The 26,867-nt window shown below is 40.0% G+C and overlaps 1 protein-coding gene across 13 annotated transcripts in view; it reads right to left on the reverse strand.

Annotated features, from left to right (window-relative positions):
• The window catches only part of SLC8A1 (solute carrier family 8 member A1), a 450,527-nt gene that overhangs the window by 78,248 nt on the left and 345,412 nt on the right, over nt 1-26,867 (reverse strand). For 7 of the 13 annotated variants that reach the window (XM_025262270.3, XM_025262267.3, XM_025262265.3 and 4 more), the window contains 5 exons: nt 12,836-12,942; nt 9,489-9,509; nt 9,024-9,041; nt 8,897-8,911; nt 5,074-5,142 (listed from right to left, as the gene is read on the reverse strand). In XM_025262270.3, coding sequence (XP_025118055.1) covers nt 5,074-5,142; nt 8,897-8,911; nt 9,024-9,041; nt 9,489-9,509; nt 12,836-12,942 — 230 coding nt within the window. Of the gene's footprint in view, nt 1-5,073; nt 5,143-8,896; nt 8,912-9,023; nt 9,042-9,488; nt 9,510-12,202; nt 12,307-12,835; nt 12,943-19,031; nt 19,288-26,867 lie in introns of those variants that run through there. The other 6 variants (XM_025262269.3, XM_044925849.2, XM_025262281.3 and 3 more) reach the window with 5 other exon arrangements.

A 26,867-nucleotide genomic window follows, 5' to 3' on the forward strand; every position in this document is an offset into this window, starting at 1 on the left:
GAAGGGCAAGAGATTGAGGATGGACTCCATTTTATTTGGAAATCCCTGGATCCTGAAACAAGGACACCAAGAAGGAAAGAAGTCCTGATGACCTACTGAAGTCCCTGGGGTGATGTCGCAGGGAGGGGAGAACTGGACAGATGCCTGTCATGTGGGGCCGTGATCACCGTGACAGCAAGTGATCATAACATCCCACAAACTAACCACCAGCCAAAGAGCAGATCAGGAAAAGCAACCGACAGGATCATATTCCTGGCAAAACTCTGCCATATGGCATCTATGATGAGGGAATCACCTAGGTGTTCCCTAGGGTGCCGGGTCACCTGGCCGTTCGTACACATCCTTTTAGCACATGACGAAGAGGAAACACAATTAAAGCTGCCAGGTGAAAGAATCCGGTCTCCTCCTCTCTACTTTGAAGAGGCAACAGAAAATGCCCCAGGGGCAAAGAGATGATAGATGGGATATTCTTATCTTAGCCTCTTATTTGCTACTACAAGTTAAGAAGCTAAGCATCCATGCATTCGCATTTTAGTAAGATCCTGTACTCCAGGTCTGTCTCTCTGTGGTGCAAAGCTGATGGGTTGGGAGGACCTTGATCACATTAATCTTAAAGGAAACAAGGAAGAGGGAGCGTGAGGCCTTCAGGGAGTTACTACTACTCACCCTGGGGGCATGATTATTTCCAGAACTACCAAGTAATTTACACTCCAGGAGAAACTCATGGGTACTAAGAAAATGTTAATGGACTTGAGAGTCCATTAATGAGGGGAAGCTCACAGTTGGTTCCTCTCTGTGTGAAGGTCATTAGGATAAATCCCAGACTGAAAAGGCCATGCACACGTGAAGGACAAACACTCGTCCTATAATCACTCAGCCCCCTGTCCTTCAGGCTCAGGATGTGGAACAAGACAGGCCACTTCCCCTCACAGTTGAGCGGAATGGACCTCATTGAAAAGGATCTAGAATTGGTGGTACAGAAAGACTGCAGCCCTGATGCCCTCATTTCTAGAATCCTCTAGGCAAACTGCCTGCAATAGGAATCTGTGGACTGGGGAGTGATCAGGGTGGGAAGGACTTGTAGCCAGACTCCTTGCCTTTTGCATTTAGGCATCAGCTATTGCAGGAGTTCACCACTCCCTTCCCCTCCAAAGACACATGGCTTCCCTCTGCTGAGGGACCCTGCCATGGTGGGTCCATCTGATGCGCCAGCAAATGATGCATTAAACTAGTTCCTAGGCCAGTTGCTATGGAGCAGATGGGCTAGAGGCATTGCTAGCATTTTATAGGAAAGTGAAAGTGCCACTTGGATTTTAATTTGAATTACAAGACATTAGGGGAAGAATATTCACTATGTTCACTTTTCATAGTTTATTTACAAATGGGAAGTTGTTTTTAATGGGATTCAAGTTGATTTAGGTAGAAAAATATAGAGAAATTACAAAAGAAAGGTGATACAATACAGTGGCATTACTTTAAACTGCATTTCACAAAATGAAATGATTTGGAACATGACATTAACTATACGGACATGGTAGTAAACGAAATCAAATCATGTAGTGAGCAAAAAAGGTTATTCCCTTTTTAATCATCCTTGAGTCCTTCTGATGATGAAGACATGCTTATTTGGGGGCTATTACATCTGTAACTAGTTCCTGACATTAGGGTTTCTATCCTTTAGGAAAGAGAAAACATTTCTCAGGCATAGAGCACTGGACTGCATAGAGCTAGAAGTTAACTATTTTCATCCTAAAATTTTTAACCTTATTTTGTATTTATGACATATACTAGCTTTCCATTAGTGTTAGTGACTTGGTTTTGTTGTTTTGTTTTTAAACAAATTTAGTGAAGTAAAAACATGAGCCAAAACATTGCATGAAGTACATAACTGTACAGTTGGTATGAAGCCAAACGAAATAATGGAGAAGAGGTATGAAAATGACCAAAATTTAGGAATATCCGAACAGATTTCAAACTAAAGAAAAGCAGGGCATCTTGCTCCTATTGCTTCCTTCTACACTCTTTTTCCAGACTTGAATTTAATGCCACACTTTATCCTGCTGTCTACCCATGTAGAAAACCTTCCCCATTTTCACCTAGCTGAATCCTATTTATTTTTCAAAACTTTACCTCTTATTGCATGAAATATCCTTCAACTGACTTGCTTAGGAATGACCACTATAAGTCAGTTCTTAGTATTTGGTGTGTGTATATATTAAACATGGACACTTCTAATATACTACATTTTGTATTTAAACTACCTTTTGTTGTTGCTGTTTGGTCAGTAAGTAGTCTTTGACTCTTTTGTGACCACATGGACTGTAGCCTGCCAGGATCCTCTGTCCATGGGATTTTCCAGGCAAGAATACTGGGGTGGGTTGCCATTTCCTTCTCCAAAAACCACATTTACATACAAATATCCTGCATAAAAACTTAACAAGACAGAACAATATGTCTCATTGCTCTCTGAATTGCCCTCACCCCCCCCCCCCCCCCCGAGCCTATTATGATATAGTACTATAAACTGTAGGTGCCTACTAAGTATTTGTCATGTGACTGTCCAACTCACTGTTAGAAAAGTCTATTTGCTCTACGCATAGAAAGACTATTCAATCATTTCACACACGTCATCACACTCTTACCATGTGTCAGCACACTGAGGCCTTCCAACCCCATTCCCTTTTCTAGGAACTCATGGTCCAGTGGGAAGTGAGGCATATAGACCGGGCAACTTCTACTACAACAAGCTAAGGACTGCAGATTCAGGGTGAGGGAGCAGCTTCCCTCTGCCCCAGGGAATCAGGGAAAGCTTCAAGAGAGAGGAGATACTTGAAATTTGCCTGGAAGCATAAATAGAAGCTCACCAGGTGAAGGTGGTGGGCAGGCTGGCTAGGAGGTATTATAATAGAGGAGGGAGTGGTATTCCAGGCAGAGAGAAGTCAAAGCACAAAGGTTTAGTGGCACAGTATGGTCAAGGCTATTTTCACTTAATAAATGTCATGAACATTTAGGAGATATTTATATGTAACAGATAGTAGCTGGATAAATCCTTTTATTGCTCTATAATGATACAGATGGGCTTGCCTGGTAGCTCAGCTGGGAAAGAATCCACCTGCAATACAGGAGACCTTGGTTCAATTCCTGGATTGGGAAGATCCCCTGGAGAAGAGAATGGCAACCCACTCTAGTATTCTTGACTGGAAAATCCCATGGACAGAGGAGCCTGGCCGGCTATAGTCCATGGGGTTGCAAAGAGTCAGACATGACTGAGTTAGCCCTACTACTCTAGTGATACAAATAAGTTAGCATTCATTATCCAGATTTTTGAAACTGGCAAAGAGGAGAGCTAAGCAATTTTTTTAAGTGTCCTCTCTTTAGATAGCTTTTATTGAATAGGGAAATAGTTTAACAGCACATTTTTTGATGAACTATTATGTTTCTTTTCACTTTGAGTGTTGGATCAAATGCAGTTCATTTTAATATGGTCAAGTCAGTTTCATTTCCTTCTTTATGCACATGTTGTGCTTTTTGTTTGGCTTCTCAGATAGAAGAAATTCTCTATTTAATTCTCTCCCTCTCTCTATCTGTATATCTACATAAGCTTGCATGCTTGTGTCTAAGTGGCTTCAGTTATGTCCGACTCTGTGTGACCCTATGGACTATAGCCCACCAGGCCCTTCTATCCATGGGGATTCTCCAGGCAAGAATACTTGGTTGCCATGCCCTCCTCCAGGAGATCTTCCCAACCCAGGGATCGAACCCATGTGTCTTATGTCTCCTGCATTAGGAGGCAGATTTTTACCACTAGCGCCAGCTGGGAAGCCCCATATATACATATACCTGTACCTATTTTTAAACTCACTTTATTTTACTGAGAAGTTGATAATAAATTATGTAATATCATGATCTTAAAAAACAACACAACTTAAAGATCAAATGCGTAATGAAGAGCCATGGTTCAAATCAGTATTGACAAGACAGAAAATAATCCTGGGATAAAATCATCTGTAGGGGAGAAATCTGAGAGCAGATATCTCCTGGCAGTTTGCAGCAACTTGCTGGCCTCTCTGATTAGAACCTAAAGAGGCCCATAATTTATTTCCATGAGGAATATTCTGGAACAACTCTGCAGTCAGAGCTGCATGATGATTAAGTGGGTGTGTGGGATGCGAGAAACAAGGGAAGTCCTACTGAGGCGTGCTTCTGTTGCCGTGTCCAGTGATGGGTGATGCTGACAACTGAGGAGTGGGTATCCGTGTCCTCATCCAGAGACTCAGTGACAAGGGAGAAGGAGCTTAAACTGGGCTCTAATCCTCCTGTCGACACGGGACAGTTCTGTCATCGTTTAGTCACCCTGTCAACGTTCCACTCTGGAGAAGCCCCACAGATGCCCTGTCGTCTGTTTGTGTTTGGCTAACATCACGTTGCCTGGAGGCAGGAAAGGCAGATTCTGAGAAGAGAGTCAGCTTGCTTTTAAACATACTTCGTAATACTTGGAATAAAAGACCCATGCCTGAGAAGCGAGATTTGCAAGAAATCTGGAATATACTGAAACTTGGGAGGCCTCTGCACAGAGTCCCCTTTATAGGTCCACGCTGCCCCTTCCACCATGCTTCCCACCCTGGGCTGTTGTGGTGGTATCTTGTGGCTGACCCAGGACACCCCTCCCACTACAGAGAAGCCATGGCATTGTATAGCAATGTTTCCGTGGGAACAGGGGCTGAATTGTGTCACTTGGACTGATGCTGAAGCTGAAACTCCAGTACTTTGGCCACCTCATACGAAGAGTTGACTCATTGGAAAAGACCCTGATGCTGGGAGCGATTGGGGGCAGGAGGAGACAGAGGATGAGCTGGCTGGATGGCATCACTGGCTCGATGGACGTGGGTTTGAGTGAACTCTAGGAGTTGGTGATGGACAGGGAGGCCTGGCGTGCTGCGATTCATGGGGTCGCAAAGAGTCAGACACGACTGAGCAACAGAACTGAACTGAACTAAACTGAATATCTAAAGACCCAAAGAACACTTGAAGGCTGTTAACTGTGGTTTTCAAGGCCCGTGAGGAAACGAGTACCTGCGATGGTGATTATAGTAGAGGGGAGTGGATGTTCTCTAGCGTGAACTTTCCTGAAGACAGGCTGGCCTAGCAAAAGGACAGGCAAAAGTCAGCAGAATGGATGGTACTGGTTTGCCAGCAGAGCTCTGTGGAATTAGTAAGCATCATACCCAAAGGCATACAGCACACACAACGTTAGTCTGGGGATTGAGTGGTCAGAGGTCACTGTTCTGTAGGTCACAGAAGACAGCAGGTCAATGGGGCAAGGGTTCTAGGAGCCAAGCCAGATTGTTTCTGGGAAGCACACGTGCCACAGACAGGAATGCAGCCACACTCCTGCAGGCGTCCGAGACGCACTAGCCATGTCCTTCACGTTCCTGCTTCCAGAGGCATCACCAAACTACAGAAAGCACTTGGTGCTCCTTTTAGAGCCTACTGGTGCCAACAACATGGCCTCGAGCAGGCCGTTTCCCCAGCTTATTTCCCATATGTAACACGGGGATAGTAGTACCTGCTCTGTCCATATCACAGGTTTGTTTGAGGATCAAGTAACATAATATCAAAAATAATGCTTATTTATTTCTTGGGCAGTCTGAAGGGGAAAAGGTTGTATACACTGGCAGGTTTTGCAAGGGTGCTCCATTGTCACCATGACTGGCTGGATTACCTAGTTGAGGGTTTTCATGAAACCCCTGGTTCATCTGACTGACAGATGCCCCGGCTGTTGGTTTCTACCAAGAGTTCCCATAACTGACCTGGGAATCATAAGATTCACCCTCTGTGCAAACTCTGCCGTATGCATGCTGTCTGTACTTGGACAAGGTGTTTCTTTCAGATTCAGTTTTCTCAACTGTTGAGTCAAACTTGAAGGGAATTTGTTCTTCTAACCCAAGTACTGGAGGGTCTAAAGTGTGTTTAACTGTTGGAATTTTCATAGTTTGGCTTCTTTAGAAAGCCATGTGCCTTATGAAATCTATCATATGATAAGCATAAAATGATTGGAAGAGTAACTTTTAAAGAGGTATATTTACTATTATGCACTTTTAATTAATTAGCAAAATTTTAGCTGCCTGTTTTGGGAATCAAACATGCCTCTCTCTTTGCAAACTGAGCCAGAATACTTAACTTTATTAAAAATATCCAAATTAATGTACTCTAATTTCCCTGCTTTGGGTTCTTCCTATTTTTCTGTTTGGAATTCGTACTGGTGGATTTAAGAGACACTGTGGAGGCTCTGGATTGAAATGGGAGTAAGATGCAAGTAGGAACGTATGAGTTGGGAGGAAGGAATTAAAAGTGCTGGAAATAGTCATCACATGGCCTTGGACGTAAAGGCCAAGCTCTGAGCCCTGGGTGAGTGGTTGGAGCAGATTGATTAATCTCTTTGAACCTTCATTTCTTCTCCTGTAAGAGAAAAAATCTTATCCTGTAAGGTTGAAGATCAAATGATATAATGAATAAGAGATGCTTTCCAGATTCTAATGAGTTATAATGTAAAAAGAGTTATAATGTTATGGGCCTGGAGGGTCAAAGGGGAATTACATCGTAGACACCAACAAGGGCCTTCCAATGAGGCAAAGATAAGCAGCAACAGGGGAAGATTTGCAAATTCCAAAAGCATCCCCAGAATTTAATGTCCACTACAAATGACATTTCTGAAATAGAGACACTGGGTTGTGGACCAAATGACTTTTTCAATTTCCATATATCCTGATTTAAATTTAGATTTTCACACTCAGCTGCAAAGACGGCGTAAACCTGCTGGCAAAGTCCAAGAGCTGGATTAATTCTTCTCTACTGCTCCTGTGTCTCAAAGCCTTGACTTCAAAGCTTCAAACTGACTTCAAAGGAAAGCTCTTCAGGGCTTACAGCTGCTTTTAACTGTGTAGACCTACATTTTAGAACTTCCCCCAGAGGTATCTATAGAGAGTGGATCCCAGATATTCTTGGTTCAAGAGAAGAAAGGTCATGTAAAGCGAGAGGAACAAACCAATGTAGAGATCCTCAGAGGGTTCTGCAAATTCTCTCATTTTAACTGCATCGTTGCAAGTTTTGGGAAGAGGTGGTAACACCAGAAAAACTGCTATTGGAGATTAAAATCTGAACCATAAGAAAAAGCTTAATGAAGTATATGAAATAGTAGAAAACCTTTGGAAGACATGATTCTGTCTTCTTGGATGCATAATGTATCCAAGACAGAAAATGTTAGATATTAGTAGTCGGGTATTCTAGAACTTGATATGAACAATTTCTGAGAAAAGAAAATTAGATACCATTAATTAGTTACTAAAAAGGAAGATGCTTCAAGTGATACAGAAGGAAGCCCCTAAAAGCAAAATCCTGACATAGTCAATGATAAAACAGGAAGATATCCAAACACATCGGTACATTTTAACAAGAGATTCTACCTACCCTAAAGACTTTGTTAAGGTCTCAGCAGCAGGTTGCCCAGGACCAAGCAGTAGATACTATACTATTCCTACCTTCCTCAAAGCACACAAGGATCAATTACTTATTGGGTGATTGAATCAGAACATTTCCAAAAAGACTTCAGTAAATGATAAGATGAAAAAGAAAAGATTAAAGTTTTAAAAGTAAATGTACATTCCTGCCTTCAGATTCAAAACTAGCATCATTGGCAGTGCAGAACTGGGAAGACGTGACCTAGGAGAAAGTCAGGTGAATCAGATTTAAGAAATTCTCTATGAGAACTTGCCCTGTTGAGCATTTTTATCCTTTTCAAATTCTATGTCTCCAAGAGCCTATGAATTATTTTGTCATTAAACATTGTGTCTGGAGAGAAAGCAGTGGAGAGCAATAGCCCATGTGAAATTGGATGCATTCAGAAAGTTCCACTTTGACAGAATCATGTTGAAACTTCTTGATCGTGAGTTTACACTGGTGGTTTGAGTTAAGCCCCACCCCCACCATAACATTTTCAAATAGAATTTTTGAAAATGTTTCTTTTCTAAATGTTTTTGTTTAACTATCTTGTTTCAGGAAAAAATAATTAGACTATTGATATCTACATAATTGTATTGGAAAATGCCACAACCATTAGGACAGCCTCTAGAGACATCTTCAACCTGCAGCGTCAGACAAACCACAAGGATATTTACTTTCCTTTCTAAATCTACATGGATGATGTTGAAAGTGTGCAAAAATATTTAAGGTCAAAAGAGAGGATGCTGCAAGGAAATATCTCCCTTCCATACACAAGGAAAGAGCTTTAAAGTTGTGCTTAAAAATGCAATCAACAGTGGCTGGGTACCATTCTGAATTTTAAGAGTTTAAAATTTTTTAACTCGAGTATTGAGTTTTTACAGAACACTTTGTCATCCACTTCAAGAGGCAGGCATATTACTCGTTTCCATGTTAAGAATCCTAAAACTTCTCAGATGGGTGTGGTGGGCAGAGCGACGGCATGCTTTGTCTTCTCCCAATAGGACATTATCTATGATTAGAATCCTGAGCTTGGGCCAGGGAGTTGGCTTGGATGTCAACTCCTATGCTTCCTTGAGACTAGCAATCATTGTATTTATTCTGGTACTCTCTGGAGCATCTAGCAGAGCTCCCTCATATTATCAGCATATAATATGTGCATATCTGTAAATTGATCAGTGTTAAAACACGACCAATTACAGGTTCTCCATACAAATTTGCTCATAAATAAACACAACACACACCTTGTTAATGTGTAAAACATTAAATGTGTAAAATCAGCAAGAGCACACCGTGTACCACAGCTAAAGGTTAATTCTGGGTAAGTAAGATGCGGTTCTTATTTGATATTTAAGGGTAACTGGAAGAAAATGAAGAACATTTTAAAAAATTGTCTTACCATACAGGTATTTCCCTTCATTAAAAGGAAATAAAAATGGGAAATAATTTTTTAAAATGTAAATAACACATGGTGAGAACAGATAGTAAAAAATAAAATTTGGTTCATTAGACTTAAAAATTCATACCTGTTATTGTGAAGCCACCTAAAAAAGAAAGAAAATAAATAAATGTTACCATTTATTTCATTTACACTCTAAATAACAAATACCAGTGACATCAGACCACCTGACAACCCATCCAAGGTACAAAAACTTGCCAAATTGTATTTATAATTAAGAAAGGTATGGAAATATCAATTCAAGATTTAACCATTAATCATTCTTTTAAGGTTATGATGTTCAGTGCACAAATTTAATTCTTGTGCATGCCTAAAAAAGTCACTGATTTTTTTAAAAAAGGTAATACTAAACTCAAAGTGGAATACAAACTGTCTGACTTCCACAAAATTATGAGGCCAATCGCTCTAAACAACAATCTTGTTAATAAATCAAGAGAAATAAAGAATAAATCAGAAAGCTACTGTGGCACCTGATAGAAAAGGAAAATAACCTAGAAAAATGGAAAGGAAATGCAAGAAATGAAATGCTTACCAAGCTCATTCAATAACAGGGCTGTGAAGGAAACAGACAAAGACAAACACAGAATAAGAGACCAGATGAATAATGAAAGTAAGAGGAATATCAGCAGAAAGAAATCCAGGCAGATCTGATTATAGTGGTAGGGAGCTGCTACTAAATGGTGCATGCCAAGTAAATGTGGCATTGGGAGTATTTCCAAAAAAAAAAATCCCTAATTTCTGCAAATTGGTGTGCCTGATTGTATATGTAAACAATTTACTTTATATATCATTTCTTGACATTTAAGAAAACATGTCCATTATATGTTTACACACAGTGTATATATCTAGTTTGCCAAATATAGCAGAAATATTTTATGAGTCTTCTTCATGAAATAATTGCCTGGGAGTTAGTGAATTCAACAGACAGAAGTCTGAAATCATCCAGGATCTCAGGGATTGTACCTTTCATGTACCTTTCAATGAAAATGGAGGAAACATCTTAGGACATTTCATTTTGGCCATCTCTCCTGATAAGGAGATTTTGACCCAGGGTTAAGTTCTCTCTCTGGAAGTTCTATATGCATGATATTTGGTCATCAAGGAATGCTTAGGTTTTTTTAAATCCTCAAAACTTGAGTCCCAGGAATTAGTGCTTATTTGTGTGTCCTTATCTATGACTTCTGCACATTCTAATTGGACAGCCACATCGCTTCTTGCAGACACATAATTTCACAGAAACTGACAAGTCAGAGAGGGAAGGCTTGTGGTCGGTGGAGAGGACATACATACTTTGTCTTTCAGGCTATGTGCTTTAAACTCGGAGAAGGCAATGGCACCCCACTCCAGTACTCTTGCCTGGAAAATCCCATGGACGGAGGAAACTGGTAGGCTGCAGTCCATGGGGTCGCTAAGAGTCGGACACGACTGAGCGACTTCACTTTCACTTTCATGCATTGGAGAAGGAAATGGCAACCCACTCCAGTGTTCTTGCCTGGAGAATCCCAGGAACGGGGGAGCCTGATGGGCTGCCGTCTCTGGGGTCGCACAGAGTGGGACATGACTGAAGCGACTTAGCAGCAGCTCTAAACTCAGACTGTAAGTGTAGCACTTTATTTTGGTAAAATCTACTTGCCTAAATGTATCAAATAAATTACTTCCACAGTTACAGATGAGAATGTTACAATTACTTCTTCAGGACCAGTTTTCTAATGGTAGTGGCATTAGAGGGTACTTTCAAAAACAAGTCAGTCATTTTATTTATGACGACACAGATCTACTTGGTGGGTGTCGAAAGCAGATCAAGGAATTTTAATTTGCTTTTATATGAAGGCATATTTTACTAAAATGACAATCGAAAGAGCTGTGTATCCAAGATGCTCTTCCTTGAGATAAAAGGCAATCCTTTGGAGGAATACAATTAGAAGTAAGTGCTTTTTCCTGTATGTTAATGAGGCATTTTTGATCCCATCTTTGTAAGAAATCAGCACAATTTTCTAAAGTGTCTTTTTCTTTCACCTGCTGTCTATGGAGCACATTAAATAAGCTGCATTAAAATGGGTCCCCAGTGCTCCTCCTCCATCATTCCAAAGGCTCCTGTTACCTTTTTGAACTTGTTCTGATTAAGTCAGGACAACTTTGTTTTTCTGATGGACTCAGAGGCCAGTGTGTTCTAATAAAAGCAAGATTAGTTAAATTCCCCCAAATGTTGGGTCTATATAGGAATTAGTCTTGTGTATTTGATTTTTCCTTTACATGTAAAAGTATATATTTCTTGCAAAGTGGTCATCTAACCATTTAAACTGTTCTCATCAATTGTTTGAATGCAATCAATATGTTCTATGTTCATTTTATAGATACCATTAAATTTACCATTCCTTTTAAAATGGCCACTATTAGAGGGTAATTATGGGAAGCCTTTAGAATAATTCAAAATTAAAAAAAAAACTATTTTTAAAGCTGATATAAAATTCAGCTCTAAAATTTTGTTTTTAAACAAAATTTAAAAACTTTTTAATTTCATGCTGTTTTTTATTTTTAGAAAAAATTTCTTTGTTAGAAATGTGTCAGTTCAATAAGAATTGAAAGAGTTTGAAGCATAAGGCAGAATCAGCCTTAATTAAGGGTTAAGTTCTTAATGAACTATCATCATGTCCTTTCTACTAAAGAAAATTCATATGCCTATAGGTTTTATACTTTTTAAATTTCATATCTGATGATATGAGTAATACTATGCAAAAATGAATACTGCTCTTTAAAGATCTTTGTTCTTACTGTTTTTTGTTTTTGAAAACTGGCTTCTCTAAGGAAGACTAATGATTGAATTCTGAAGTTTCCTATTATTTACCATGAGACACAACTGCCATGACTAACATGTACACAGTAGTGTCCATCGCTAACGTATTAGGGGATGCTTAATAGCTGGAACCAAATTGTTGAATGATTCCTGAGTAGTGAAAAACTAAACCCAGAAATTATTCTTTTATGTCATCCTTTCTGAATTACAGAACTCTCTTCCATTATTTCTGAAATCTGGTATCAATTAAGGTGAACTGGCATTTCCTGAAAAAATGGGGCATTTCTTGGTGCATGGTGGAACAGGGAAGGGGAATGAAATTGCCAAAGCTTCAAAGGAGAGGAAGTATAGTACTTGGAAGCCGAGGAAGAGGAGAGAGTTAAGTGTGAGAGTAGGAGACACGGAGAGAAGAGTACAATTTCTCGCTGGTATGTCTTTGAATACTCTCACACCTTTCATGCCTCTTCTTATCCATTTTGGTTCCTCAAGCACAAGGGAGAAACTGCACTCTTTCTCATATTCCTCACGGTCAAATATTCTAATGGTAATGATCTTCCTGTGGGAACACAAGACAAAGGCAAAACAAATGGTTGGAGTCACACGCTCATGCTAGGTGTTCACCAAGCAGCATGTTACTGTGATGTTATGGAAGGAGAACGGGCCACACATGGACCTCCAGGAGTATGTAAAAGGGCATCCAGGGACTCTCAGTGGGCCCCCGCTAATCTTCTCTGCCAATCCATCACTGATACAAATTCTTCTCCTTCAATTTAGCAGTCAGGAGGTACCCCAAATTAGGAAATCAGACCGTTGGCTTTATGGGGGTGTAGCCAGCATCAGCACCAACATTCCCAGCAATGGAAGCTTGACTGCACTGCCAATGCTCAGAATGCAATGTGCAGAGTGGCCCAAACTGGTTGATGGGGCTCCAGGCCAGGCCTACTGTGGCCCCAAGGAGATCCATGCCCTGTTACATAGGTGGAGGGATGTGTGCATCGTAAGTCACGTTCTGAAGAGTGCAGGCATCCAGGGGTGGCACAGGCCAGCAGAAGCTGTTGGGCTCAGCCCTGGAGCAGCTCCCCCACCTTTCTTCTCACTCATCTCCACCAGGCGGGGCTCTCCAATCTCAAGGAAGAAGGTCTTGTTTTTCTCATACTCCTCATCATCAATTACCTTGACTGATATTGTTTTGCTGAAACAGAGAAGAATAGAAATTGACGAACAAGGGGAAGAGGAAAGAGAAGAGAAGGAACATAGAGAAGAGGAAAGCAAGGTTAACGAGCAGCACTTCCAGACAAACGCCAACTGAGAAACTTCTGGACTGTGAGACTGTCCTTCCAGAAAGGGTGTGGGATGGGTCTGAGAAATGCACAGCGCCCCTGCCCAGGGCCACAGAATTATTTTAGTCAAAACACAGCTCTCATACGGCTAGGTTTATCATCATTGTGGGAAGCAGAAAAACACAGATCACAATAGTAAGAAGAGAAAAATATATTTATAAGCAAATACCTTAACCATAGGACTGTCTGAGCTATGCTCTGGAATTTACTCCTGTGATACAAATCAGTAAACCACATCAAAATATGAACAGAGGCTACCTCTGTTCATAACAGGCATGAGGATCATTTTTGTGAGGATCATTTTGTGAAGCTTTCATTTTGCTTTATTTCCAAACATGACATTTTTATCACAAAATTTATTAAAATTATATATATATATATATATATATATATATATATAAAAGGATCACAAAATAAAATACCTTACCCCACCCAATATCCTAGAGTCAAACTCATTTTCAAGTGAGTCAGATTTTCCACCTAGATCACAAGGGGAAGCTGTGTTTTGTCTCTTTAAAGATGAAGGCCTCTTAAAGTGGGGGTGAGGAATGATGTTCTATTTTCTTCCCTCCCAAAGTTGAGTTTAAACTTAGACAAAATACATTCTTTAACCTCCTTGCAAACTCCATGGATACATCGAGACATTTCATTAAGAATTCTTCCTGTAATCGATCCTTTAGCACTTTTTGCCTTGTTGTCTTATGGTTGTGATGGACAGGCAGGTATGACAAATACAAATATTATGCAAATCTAAACCTCCCCTAAGCCTTGATGACTCTGAAAAGAAATCTAGTGTTACCTTCTAATTAATAAGGGTTTAATCACTTCATGTATTACAATTTACTCAGAGCCCAAAAACACGTGTTTGTTCTTAAAAATATCTTTTGTTCAGTAACATCGGCCAAGAATATTTCTGACTAAAGGTTTAAAAAAGATGAGTTTTCAAACACATACAGTTTTAATGTCATGCACATTATTTAGTTTTGGTGGAATTTTCCAGGTTTTCTATAAAGCTCTCTCTTTTTTTTTTTTTCTTTTTTTTATTATTGATCAAAGCTCTCAAGTTTCATTTAGACCTACACATGCCAAAGAGCACCAGCCTTCTCTTCTCATATGAAGGAGAATAAAGGTAGAAGTTGCTTTTAATTCTCTGAATTTCCCAGCCTCTAATGCTAAGTGAGAACAAATGACTGCTTCTGGTTCTAAAGAGCCCCATAACCTCCCTGCTCCTCACCTAAAGAACAGCCCCATAACACTCACATCCCAATGGTTCACTGCTAAGGAACTGGAACACACGATAGTGCCTTTCTATCTCAGCTTTGTCTTCAAAGACTGAAATAGTAAGGCTAGGTGAGCAGCTGTCAATGACTAAAGCAGCATCATTTTTAAAGAGCAGTTAGATATTTGTAAAACTACCAACAGTCTGACAAAAGTCCAGCCATATATATTTATATATATACACACACACATATATATAGTGAACAATACCTAACTTCCAAAACTATGTTCTGGAATTCACCAATTTACTTTATATCTATAATCAGCCTGCTCTGACTATACCAGGGTATCTGATCATTCCTCAGTATCCAAAAAAAATACGAAATATTAGAGAAAGCATAAGAAGATATAGGAATGGATGATACATGTGTTTTTCATTTTAGAATGAATTTGGTAAGTGAGATCAAATTTATTCTTCAAAAAACTGCCAAACATCTACCTTATTTGTCATCCAAATTATGCATTTTAGGTATTAATTTCCATCTTACTGCCTTGTAATCATAGACTATACTTGTACATCACTGCTAAAGCCATCAGCATCATATGATCGTGTGTGGGAAAACGCCGGTGGGCATTAGAAGGGTCCTGCTACTGTCTTTTGGACCTAAAGGCCTCTCAAGACACTTCACGGTTAGAGTGCATGTTGCAATGCTCTTGCTTATATTACATATAAACTTTTGACTTGTGTTTTTCCATCCTGTACTCCCAACCCATCCCAACTCTCATGCATTATTATAGAAATAAAGCATAGTGGAGATGCTTGGAGTGGTCTTTCTACTAGGGCAAGCATTTGTTTAGCAGGGGCTCCCAGTTTCATTCCCAAAGGGCAACATGACCACTTATTCATAAATAAACAGAAAAACCCAAGTAACATTGTGTTTCTGATCCTTGGTGAATTTAATCTGCTATTGCTGTGATAGGTTTATTTTCTACATTCTGAGTAGCTGATCAATGTGAAAAACATAAGGTCTCACCCCCCTCATTTATATAACAAACACTTAAAATTTATCAATAGAGTATCTCTAGTCACTGGGATTATAATCCTTAGAAAACATTTCAGTACTTGATAACTATGACACTGGAAGTCAGCTATGAAGGAAAAGAAAACAGTAATTCTGCAGGTGCCTGGCAAAGGCACCTAAAATAGATGGGATTTGCATAATGGTATATCATTTCAAAATCATTAGTAATACAATCAATAGTGCCCCTGACAGGAGGAGCCATTAAATCACATATTGATTTTACTCCTCTTGCTCAGTATAGCTATTAATAGGAAACTTGATTATTAAAGGAAAATTCAGTCAATTTAAAGAGGCAAGATAAAGAAATCAATATGAATTAGTCCTCTGAATCAAGAGAGGCAAAACCCAGAAGAGATTGGTAATGTTCATCTTTTGCTTACGAACAGAACTGTTTCTCCCCCTAGCAAAGGTGCATGTGTGTTAAGTCATTTCAGTCATTTCTGACTCTGTGCAACCTTATGGACTGCAGCTCCCCAGGCTCCTCTGTTCATGGGATTCCCCAGGCAAGAATACTGGAGTGGGTTGCTGTGCCCTCCTCCAGGGAATCCTCCCGACCCAGGGATTGAACCTAAATCTCGTGTGTCTCCTGCATTGGCAGGCAGGTTCTTTATCACTAGCACCACAAGGGAAGCCCCCTAACAAAGGTAGAGAGGTGCAACTAACCTATGTAAATTTTAAAGGATCATATCCTTGGCATGTCTTTGGCTCACTTTCCAGAACCTAATGCATAAAAGACTATGGCCACTTCTTTCATCATGGGCGAAGTAAATAAGATGGGGTTGGTTTGGTGAAAACCCCAGTTTCACTTTTAGCTTGATAATCAGCAGAAGCACATCTCTCTCTGCTCCTCACAGTTCTGCAGTGAAAATTAAATCTCAAGGACTGAATGATCTTAGAGGTCCTTCACTTTGCCCCCTTTGCCACACCAATCCCATATTCATAGGGCTTTTGCACTGCAATAAGACTCTCTCTCTCTGAGAACATAGATTCATGTTGGCTATATTTTGGTTCTATTTATCAATGGGAAGCAGTCAGATAACTGTTATTCTTTCCTTTTTTGAAGTATAGTTAATCTACAGTGTTATATTAGCTTCAAGTGTACACCAAAGTGATTCACTTATATATATATATATCATTACACTAGTTTTATTATTTCTTTAAATCAGCAAGTTAATCAAAACAAAACTGGAATAGTTGGGTAGATCCAGCCTTTCATCCAACAACAATGTCTGCACTAATTTTACATTGATAGGGAACAAACAGAAAAATTGTGTCATGCAATTTTCAGCTACCCTAATCATGATGAAGAGGGTAAGGAGAATTTCTCACCTGATTTTTTTATATCACTCTAAAGTTGAAGAGTATACTATAAAAACTATGTTTCCTGGAAACTAGCAATACAGTTACAAATCTTATGATATCATTAAGACATTAAATAATTTCTCAGGATGGCCAAAATATTTATGGAGATACATTTTGGTTTCATTTCTAGAAAAAAAGCATTTGGTTAAGAAAGATCAAATTATTTAGTGGAAAAATACAGGTCGTTCCTTTGATTTTTGCCTTGCCTTTGATGATACTAAAGCCACATCTATGTTTTATTTCTCAGTTTTTCTCTTATCTGATGGGTTTCAAAGGACCCAGATTCCTTCAAGCATCCTAGTCAGGAGTTCTTATATCAGGTGGTGACTCAGGCAAACTATGAAAAAGAAGAGAAAGACATGGTGCTATTAGCAAGAGTTATAAAATCTCCTCAAAATACGAATATCTCATTATTAAGCCAAATTTGAATCAGCCTCTTTTCAAATTCAGCTTCAATTTGTCCTTCTGTGCTTTCTTCTCCCTAAGACTACTCTTGAAGTTGAGAGAAGCGAGAAAAGATGAGTTGGAGGATGAAAAAGAAGAGAATCTTTCTAAATCCTCATAAAACAAAAAGATTTTACTGAGGATTTCACATATATAGGTACTGCAATATCTCTTTAGAAAAGATTTTCTTAAAGATCTAACCTCTCTTTAAATCAGAGGTCAATGAACTGATGGGCATTTTGCATTTCTTAGTTCACCCATCTTTCTAGCAGGCCTGGAAGTAACTTCTACCATTTAACAATTCACAGAGGAAATAATGACTGAGAAGTAAAGTAACTTCCAAGGTCACAACGTGAGGCTCCTGTGACTGGATCCACAGACAAGTATCTTTCAGGTACATGACCTACAAGGTCCTTGCTCATTGAGCTGTGCAGTATTTTTATGACCACTTTAAAAGATCTAAATCATTACCTTGAATTAATACAGAGGTTTATTGTTCAATCTTTATGTTAGCAAAGACTGCCTAGATGAGCAGCAATAGATTTTTTTTTTTAGCAATAGATTTTTAATTCTATTTTTAAAAGGAAAGCAGTACATATTATATTGGATGATGGTGTATTAAAAAGTTAAATCCTTGAGGTGATAAAGATCCTATCAGGATTAACTGGAAAATGCCACAGACACATAGGGGCTCCAGCTCTGAGGAATGTGAGCAGCCAACCAGCAGCCTTGGCTTCACCGAGGGGCTTGTTAGAAATGCAGAGTCTTGGGGCCTGCCCCAGGCCCACCAAATCAGATCTGCATTTTCTCAAGACCCTCAGAGGACACCAATGCAAGTAAAAGTTTGAGAAGTGCTGATCTAGACTGGAAAAAGCATTCCTAAGTCTCATAATAAATGAAGAGGCTAGTGATAGCTGGGCTTGTGTTTTGAAACTGTCTGCATATTTGAACTGAAAACTCTAAATGCTTAGGCTGGGCCCATTCCAGATCAGTGAGATGATGAGACTCTCCAGTTCAGGAGTCTCAGCATGAATACAGTTTTAAAAAGTTTTCAGGGGATTCTAATAATGTAACTGGGGCTGGGAACTGACTAATGAAGAATCGGCACATGTGTCCCTGATGCTTAAAAGAATATATATTGATAAGGAAAAGGTAGCATTGTGGGGCTTCCCAAGTGGCGCTAATGGTAAAGAACCTGTCAGTACAGGAGATGTGAGAGAAAGGGTTCACTCCCTGGGTTGGGAAAATCCCCCAGAGGAGGGCATAGCAACCTACTCTAGTATTTTTGCCTGGCAGGCTACAGTCCATTGGGTTGCACAGTCATGCAAACTGAAGCGACTTGGCGTGCACACACAGGTAGCATTGTGAGGAAGGGAGAGTCAAAAGTAAATTTTAGATCTAATTAGAAATCTAGGTTGAAGCATGGGAAAAGCATTTAACTTTGTCCTTCACCAGTGTTCTTTTCTGGATTATATAGAGAATGTAAAGTTGTTGTGTCCTCCTCAGGAAATACTGGTTTCCACAAGCCACCATAATAGTTATAGATGAGAAAAGACCTTGAACATCTGGGCAGCAGAGTTTATACTCATTCACAGAGACTTCCTTCCTAGAGAGATAAGAACTCTGGTGCTAGGTTTTAATACAACAGAGGTCTGTTTGGAGAATAGAAAGACTAAGGGTTTCGATTGACACAGAAGATAGGAATGCCTTCTGTGCCTTGTCAGTGCCTCTCTCAGCCTTGAGCCACGCTAGTGGAAGGCCATGTCCATGGAACTGAAAACTTTCCATTTGGAGGCCACCATACTCAGACTCAAGAAAGAAGTCCCAGGACCAACCTCATCTGAAGCGCAAAGATCTGGTCATTTCTCTGACCACAGAGTGGTGTCATCAGGTAAGGCAAATCTGCAACTGAATCTCCATTCCGTCTGATGTTAAAAGCTTCAGGGTAAACTCCTATTACTCAAAACGACAAAAAGAATCAACTTAAAATGGGCAAAGGATCTGAACAAACAGTTCTCCAAAGAAGGTAAACCCGTGGCCAGTAAGCACATGAGAAGATAATTAACATCATTTGTCATTGCTGCTGCTGCTGCTAAGCCACTTCAGTCGTGTCCGACTCTGTGCAACCCCATAGACGGCACCCCACTGGGCTCCCCCGTCCCTGGGATTCTCCAGGCAAGAACACTGGAGTGGGTTGCCATTTCCTTCTCCAATGCATGAAAGTGAAAAGTGAAAGTGAAGTCGCTCAGTCATGTCCAACTCTTCGCGACCCCATGGACTGCAGCCCATCAGAAAGATACAAATCAAAACCGCAATGAGATACAACTTCACTCTCATGAAGATAGCTATAATCAAAGAGACAGATAGTACTAAGTGTTATGGAGAATGAACAAGAATTGGAACTCTCTTACACTGCTGGTGGGAATGTAAAAGGGCATAGAAGCTTTGGAAAAGTCTGGATGTTCCTCAAAAGTTTAAAAGTACAGTTATTATATGATCCAGCAATTCTATTTTGAGGTGGAACTCAAGAGACTGAAAAACATATGTCCACACAGAGACTTGTACATGAATGTTCATTGCAGAATTATTAACAATAGCTAAAAGTTGGAAACAACTTAAATGTGTGTCAGCTGATGACTGGATAAACAAAATGTGATACAGCCACACAATGGAATATTATTCAGCAATTAAAAGGATCAGAATTCTGATTCATGCTACTAACAGGTAGCATAATACACCACCCTAAAACATACTGCTTTGGTATACTGACTATTTTGAGCTTGTCATTGGCTTTTAGTCCTTAAGTCGCATCAGACTCTTTGAGACCCCATGGACTGTATGTAGCCCACCAGGTTCCTCTGTCCATGGGATTGCCCAGGCAAGGATACTAGAGTGGGTTGCTATTTCTTTCTCCAGGGGATCTTCTCAACCAGGGATCGAACCCATGTTTCCTGCATTGGCAGGTGGGTTCTTTACCACTGAAGCATCAGGGAAGCCCATTTTGAGCTGAGAGCACCTAAAAATAGCCAATACAGGGAGACACTTCTCTGAAACCCTATATGCCTAAAGATAGATGCTTCATCAACCAGGGAAACTGACTCATCACCAGAAAGGAGACTAGAAGTGGACATCACTTATCTCCCGTCTTTTTTTCTAAGGGCCCATTCATTTCTTTCTAATAATTATGTACTCTCCCTTAGAAGCTTAAATCCCCCTTCCCATTTCCCTAGGAAGATAGTATTTAAGATTGCATTTAAGCCACCTCAGAGAATGACTCATTTCTCCCTGGGTATCTCCCATGTACATATGTTAATAAAATTGTTTAGTTTTCTCTTGCTAATCTGTCTTTTATTACATGGGCTCAGCCAAAAACTCTAAATGGTAGAGGGAAAATTATTTTTCCTCCCCTACACTTTGACATGGATAAAGCCTGTAAACATTATGCTAAGTGAAAGAAACCAGACACAAAAGTTCAGACATTGTATGATTCTATTTATGTGAAAGTGGAATAGGCAAATCCATAGAGACAGAAAGTAGATTGGTGGTTGCCTCAGGGCTGAGGGTTGGGGAATAAATGGCAGGTGACTGCTAATGAGCATGGGATTTCATTTGGGGGTAATGAAAAAATTCTAAAGTAGATTACAGCCACGGTGGTACACTTCTGAGAATATATGAAAGCCCTCTGAATTGCACGTTAAATCGGTGAATTCTCTGGTATATGAATTGTATTTCAGTAAACTTGTTATTACAAAACACAGCAACAACAGAGAACAAGCTTCAGGATAAAATCATGGTCTAGAAAAGACAGTTGCTTAGGGTAAGAAAGGCTTACTGAGAATGTTTGGGGTGAGTTTTCAGTTAGAAGTTTCACATTTTGTGAGTCTGCCAAACAGGGAGCTAGGGTGCTGCATGGCCATGGGACAGTGAAGAGAATTTGCATCAAAGCTGTGTTCTCGCTGGGTCTGCCAGCTTGGTCACCCTTCAATCCATCCCTCTCCTCAGGCAGAATGCTCGCTGCCGCCTCCAGGGTCAAGGGCTATTGATGGCTTTGACAGCATTTCTGGTGGATGTTACCTTGGGCCTGACTTCTTTGGCTGGTTTCTTTCCCTCTAAATATAAAGTCTTAAGAAAAAATCAGAAACAGCATTTCCGTCATAGCATTCATTTAAAAGGAAAGGAAAAAAACTCAATCAAGGATTATGCCTGCTGCCCTTGCAAAGCCGAAAGCTCTCTTCACATCACCTAGGGCTTTATCCAGTGCTCTTGTTGGCACTGATTTTGCTCTACCAACAAGGCAAGATATGCTTGCTATGGGTTACCTTTGTATCACTTGGCTTAAATTCCTTGCCCATTTTAAGATTTCACCCCCCCTCCCCCATCAACAGTTGACTTTGGGAGTTGCTTAGTGATTTGGAATTAGGGAAAGAAAAGGGCAGTCAGAGAAGACCCACACATAACTTCTTAACATTTTATGTAAGTGACACAAATCAATTCTCCCTCTAATTAACATTCCAAATAGGATAAGAATAGACTGCTTTTCATATTATTTCTAATAACATTTTTACATCCTTTTTAGATTACTGGTGAGGAACTCTTTGCCCTGACGTCACTTGGGAGTTTGTTTAAGTTTCCATTCTAAGCTAGTCACAGAAGAGGGACTAGATCATGACTTACATTTATTGTTTCCTTGGTTGAACTGTCAAGGGCACCAAACTGGGAGTCAGATTACCCTGGATTTTTATCTTGACTCTGCCACTTTCTAGCTGAGATCTGTGGACCAGTTCTGGCATCTTTCTAGACATTCATATTATCATCTATCAAATGGGGATAAGGAAACTCACTTCACAATAACTGTAATGTTTAGTGTTATGATGATCACATAAATGGTGTCATCATTCATCAATGGTGAATAATAAAACTTCACAGGTGGCTGCAATGATCAAATAATATAATGCATGCAAAATCATTTTGCAAAGGACTGGAACATGTTAGGAAGAGTTATGATTAACTGAAATGGAGTGGTTTACTCTATAGTTCTTAACTTTCTCCTTCAACCAGTCACCCAAAGGGGCAGTTGGCAGATGGTAGAGGTAGGTGTCAGAAAATTCTCAGTGGAGTGTTTCCCTGGCGCCTCAGTGGTAAATAGTCTGCATATATGCATAAAAATGTGCATACTAAGTTGCTTCAGTCATGTCCAACTCTCTGTGACCCTATGGACTGTAGCCTGCCAGGCGCCTCTGTCCATGGGATTCTCCAGGCAAGAAAAGTAGAGTGGGTTGCCATGTCCTCCTCCAGGAGATCTTTCCGAACCAGTGATCGAACCTGGGTCTTAGGCATTGCAGGCAGACTCTTTACCACTGAGCTACCTGGAAAGCCATATATGAATGTGTATGTGTCTAAATAACTGATTCATTTTGCTATACACCTGAAATAAACACAACTTTGTAAATCAACTATAGTTCAATAAAAAGAAAAGAAGGAACTGGTTAGCTCCCCAGTCCTAACAGGTGTCCCCTCACCAGGGTAGCTAGATACACAAAGGGGGCTGAAGTTATACTTTTCCTGGAGCTCCTGCTATGAAGCAGAGCCTGGCAAACACGGATGGGTGCTATTCTTTAATTTAAATAGACTCCAAAGAAGAGAGGTGCTAAAGTAGCTAAACCAAAGTAATTCTCCAGGAGGCCTTGTCATCCCTGCACTGATCTCTCTGCATTATCAAGTGGTGATTGAAATCATTGCTTCAAGCAGAGCAAGGGGCAGGAATAGCTAAAATCCTGCTGTTCTCAGGGGATTCCAGGGCAGTGTCACAGAGCACTGGAGCAGGGGCTTTTCCAGCAGAACCTTGCTCTATTCTATTTTCCTCTGTTTGCTTTTGAATCTGAATGGCAACCAACTCATTTGTTCAGATGCAAAATAGGAACAAATGTGATTCTTTTTTGATCTCTCTCTTTTTAGCAATCTATTGTTAGCTTCAGGCCTACCTTCCAGTCCCTAGAAGACATGCTGGTTGACCATTTAAAAGAGAGACTGCAGGGATCCTAGAATTGTCGTTTCAATAAATAATAAGCTGGGAGCTCTATAATCTAAACTCCTTCCCCCAAAATCTTCTATCCTATGATGATAGGCTAATGTGGAAATCTGGATGTATTAAAAATGTCCATAATTTTGTGATGTATTATACTTTCACACTGTTTTATTCCCCTGCAGCTAGTACACCTCAGTCTTAAGAAGGATAAAGTAATAAGGATCCTGAGTTTGTTACCTCCATGTGCACTGGAGACATTGAGACAATTTGTCAATTTAGTGAAAAACAAAGTGGATAAAGCATTGGGTACCATGTTGAAATACACCAAAATGGATCTTAGTCTAGTGTTTTGTTTTGTTTTTTTGGTTTTTTTTTTTTGTTTGTTTAACACTATTGACATTGTGCAAGTTCCATCAGAGGGACTTTTAACAAAATGATGGAAGATTCTTACCAACTTTAAACTGATTCCTTAACTTGTTAGGACTGTTTGTAATCTGAGATCTTGACTGAATTCCTTAATAGGAATGAAAAATGTCAACTTCTCCTGAAAAAGTTGTTTTAACAAATTCCTCAAAGTTGAGGATAATGTTAAGAGTATCTGGGGCATCAAATATCTTTCCCACAAACTGAACATATAAACATTTTAGTTCAGTTTTAGAAACTTCTGTTAAGTCCTCAATTTGCCACTGCCCTTTATAAGAATTTGAAATTAGATGAAATTGGCAGCTGTTGAATTTCAAAGGCACAGTTGGTTTCCCAACCTTCTCCAAAGCTCTCTTCATCTTGAATTTTTTCAGCATTCCTGGGTTTGTCATTAGACTCTTTCCAGAGATTATTTATACCTTTGGTCCTTCCTCCTTTGTCAAGATTCTTTGCTCAAATTAAAGAGTTTCCCTGGAAAGCAGTGGAAAGATCTCACTCTTAGAACATTACAGGAAAGCAGCTAGAATATGCTGAAAGCATTCTAATCGGAAGAAAGTATAAAAGTGAAAGTTGCCCATTCGTGTCTGACTCTTTGTGACCCCATGGACAATACAGTCCATGGAATTCTCCAGGCCAGAATACTGGAGTGGGTAGCCTTTCCCTTCTCCAGCGGATCTTCCCAACCTAGGGATCGAACCCAGGTTTCCCACATTGCAGGCGGATTCTTTACCAGCTGGGCCACAAGGGAAGCCCAAGAATACTGGAGTGGGTGGCCTATCCCTTTTCCAGCGGATCTTCCTGACCCAGGAATCGAACCGGGGACTTCTGCATTGCAGGTGGATTCTTTACCAACTGAGCTATCAGGGAATCCTTATTCGAAAGATGCCAGCTTTAAAAAACAGAACGCCAAGAAATAAAACTGAGTTTTCCTAAGGTCTCTAATTCATATCCTCTCTTTTCCTTCCTCTCCTCCTTTTCTCCAAAGTCATAGAAGATTGAATGACAGATCAATCTCTGCATGCATTTGTATAAAATATTCTAAAAGACAGGATACCAGCAATTTCCTTGAATATAACTAAAATAAATTAATAATTAATGAACTGATGCTAATTTTTATATATCACACTTCTATTCCATCGCTAATGTTTTATTGCTATTTTACATTAGATTAAGCAATCAATCCTTATGTCTTCACACTATTGCAGGGATTCAGAATGAGCCTCCCCACTGCTGCATGAGGATTATTTTGAGCTGCAAGCAATCAAGACCTGTGGATTCAAGAGAAACTACTGCCCTTCCATTAACTACCTAGAAGAATTTGGGGATTTTTCCCAGAAAAAGTTATTCACAGAGATAAATTTTATCTAAGTGACCCTATCTGTATGGCAGGGTCAGTATCTATCGATATCTGTTCTTCTGCTTTCAGTCCTGTGAATGACCCTCTTGACCTTGGAGGCCCTAGGCTCCTATCCCATTCCTTAGCTCAGGATGACATACAGACCTTGTTTTACCTTTCTGTCTCTGACCCTCTCATGTAGATCTGATCTCTAGTCCTCTCAAGCATGTTGGGTCCCCGTATATACGAAGTTCAGTTCAGCCCAGTCGTTCAGTTGTGTCTGACTCTTTGTGACCCCACGGACTGCAGCATACCAGGCGCAAATAACAGAACTATTAGGGCTAATCATGTTCCTGTAAGCATGACCATGGCTCTGAGTGGTTCCACCATACTGGTGGGATAAAACAGCCTCCTAAAATGTTGTCTTAAGAAAGGGACTCAGGTTGCAAAATTCTTGCTGTCATTTACTACTGAAACTATGGTTACTTACTCTAAGGGTGCTCTGTAAAGCAGTTATAAAAATGGTATTTATCTCATTTGATTGCTGCAAACAAATCGTGACAACATGTATAAGATGCTTAACATGGAGACTGGTGTATTTGAAGTGCTAAATGAATATTAGCTATGTCTACTATGACCGGGAGCAATATTGTGCTAAGAACTGGGACTTCTGGGACTGAACTGCCTGTAACTCATGCAAATGAATTAATCTATGCCTTAGTTTCCTCATCAGTAATAATGGAATAATTACAATTATATTATGAGGTTGTTCAGGTGACTCTATGGGAAAACAGAACAGGGCGTGGCACAGAGAGAGCACTCAGTCAGTGGTGGTTATCATAATTATTGTTACAGAGTCCAAAGAAGAAAGGGACTAGGAACTAAAGTATTTCAGTAAGGCTGCTGCTGCTACGTCACTTCAGTCGTGTCTGACTCTGTGCGACCCCATAGATGGCAGCCCACCAGGCTCCTCTGTCCATGGGGTTCTCCAGGCAAGAACACTGGAGTGGGTTGCCATTTCCTCCTCCAATGCATGAAAGTGAAAAGTCAAAGTGAAGTCGCTCAGTCTGTCCGACTCCTAGCGACCCCATGGACTGCAGCCTATCAGGCTCCTCCATCCATGGGATTTTCCAGGCAAGAGTACTGGAGTGGGGTGCCATCAGTAAGGCTAATTTACTGATATTAACAGGGAAGTTTGTAGAAATCAATAGTACAGATTTTAAAATTAAATCTTCAGTGAATATATTTCCTTTCCCTGATAATACAGGTAAAACTTGATTCTGAACAGACATCTGACCTTGTTCATGTCAAACACCTTAAATTGGCAGAATGAGCAAGTTGGTACTTCATAGGCTCTTTTTCACTAAATACAATTTAAATAATATAAACTGCTTTCAGATTATTTGCGTGTTATTTGTCTTAAAGTATTTTTCCCACTTGTTAACATCATGCTTATTCATTTTGAGAACTGGACAAACGTAGAAATGAAGGAAAAGAAAAATCACCCAAAAGCCTGCCACTAGAGATTACCATCTGACTTTTTAAAATGTTTGCTTTTAGCTTTTAAAATACACAACTGCATAATTTGGACCATTTTTTGTGTATATGTCTGTGTGGGTGTGTATAAATAAAATTTGGTGTCGTGATTTTTTGCTTCATGTTATATTTTGGATATTTCCCATGGAGAAGGAAATGGCACCCCACTCCAGTGTTCTTGCCTGGAGAATCCCAGGGATGGAGGAGCCTGGTGGGCTGCAGTCCATGGGGTCGCTAAGAGTCAGACACGACTGAGCGACTTCACTTTCACTTTTCACTTTCATGCATTGGAGAAGGAAATGGCAACCCACTCCAGTGTTCTTGCCTGGAGAATCCCAGGGACGGGGGAGC

Source organism: Bubalus bubalis, chromosome 12 (assembly GCF_019923935.1).
Source record: "Bubalus bubalis isolate 160015118507 breed Murrah chromosome 12, NDDB_SH_1, whole genome shotgun sequence".
NCBI classification, from domain to species: Eukaryota; Metazoa; Chordata; class Mammalia; order Artiodactyla; family Bovidae; genus Bubalus; species Bubalus bubalis.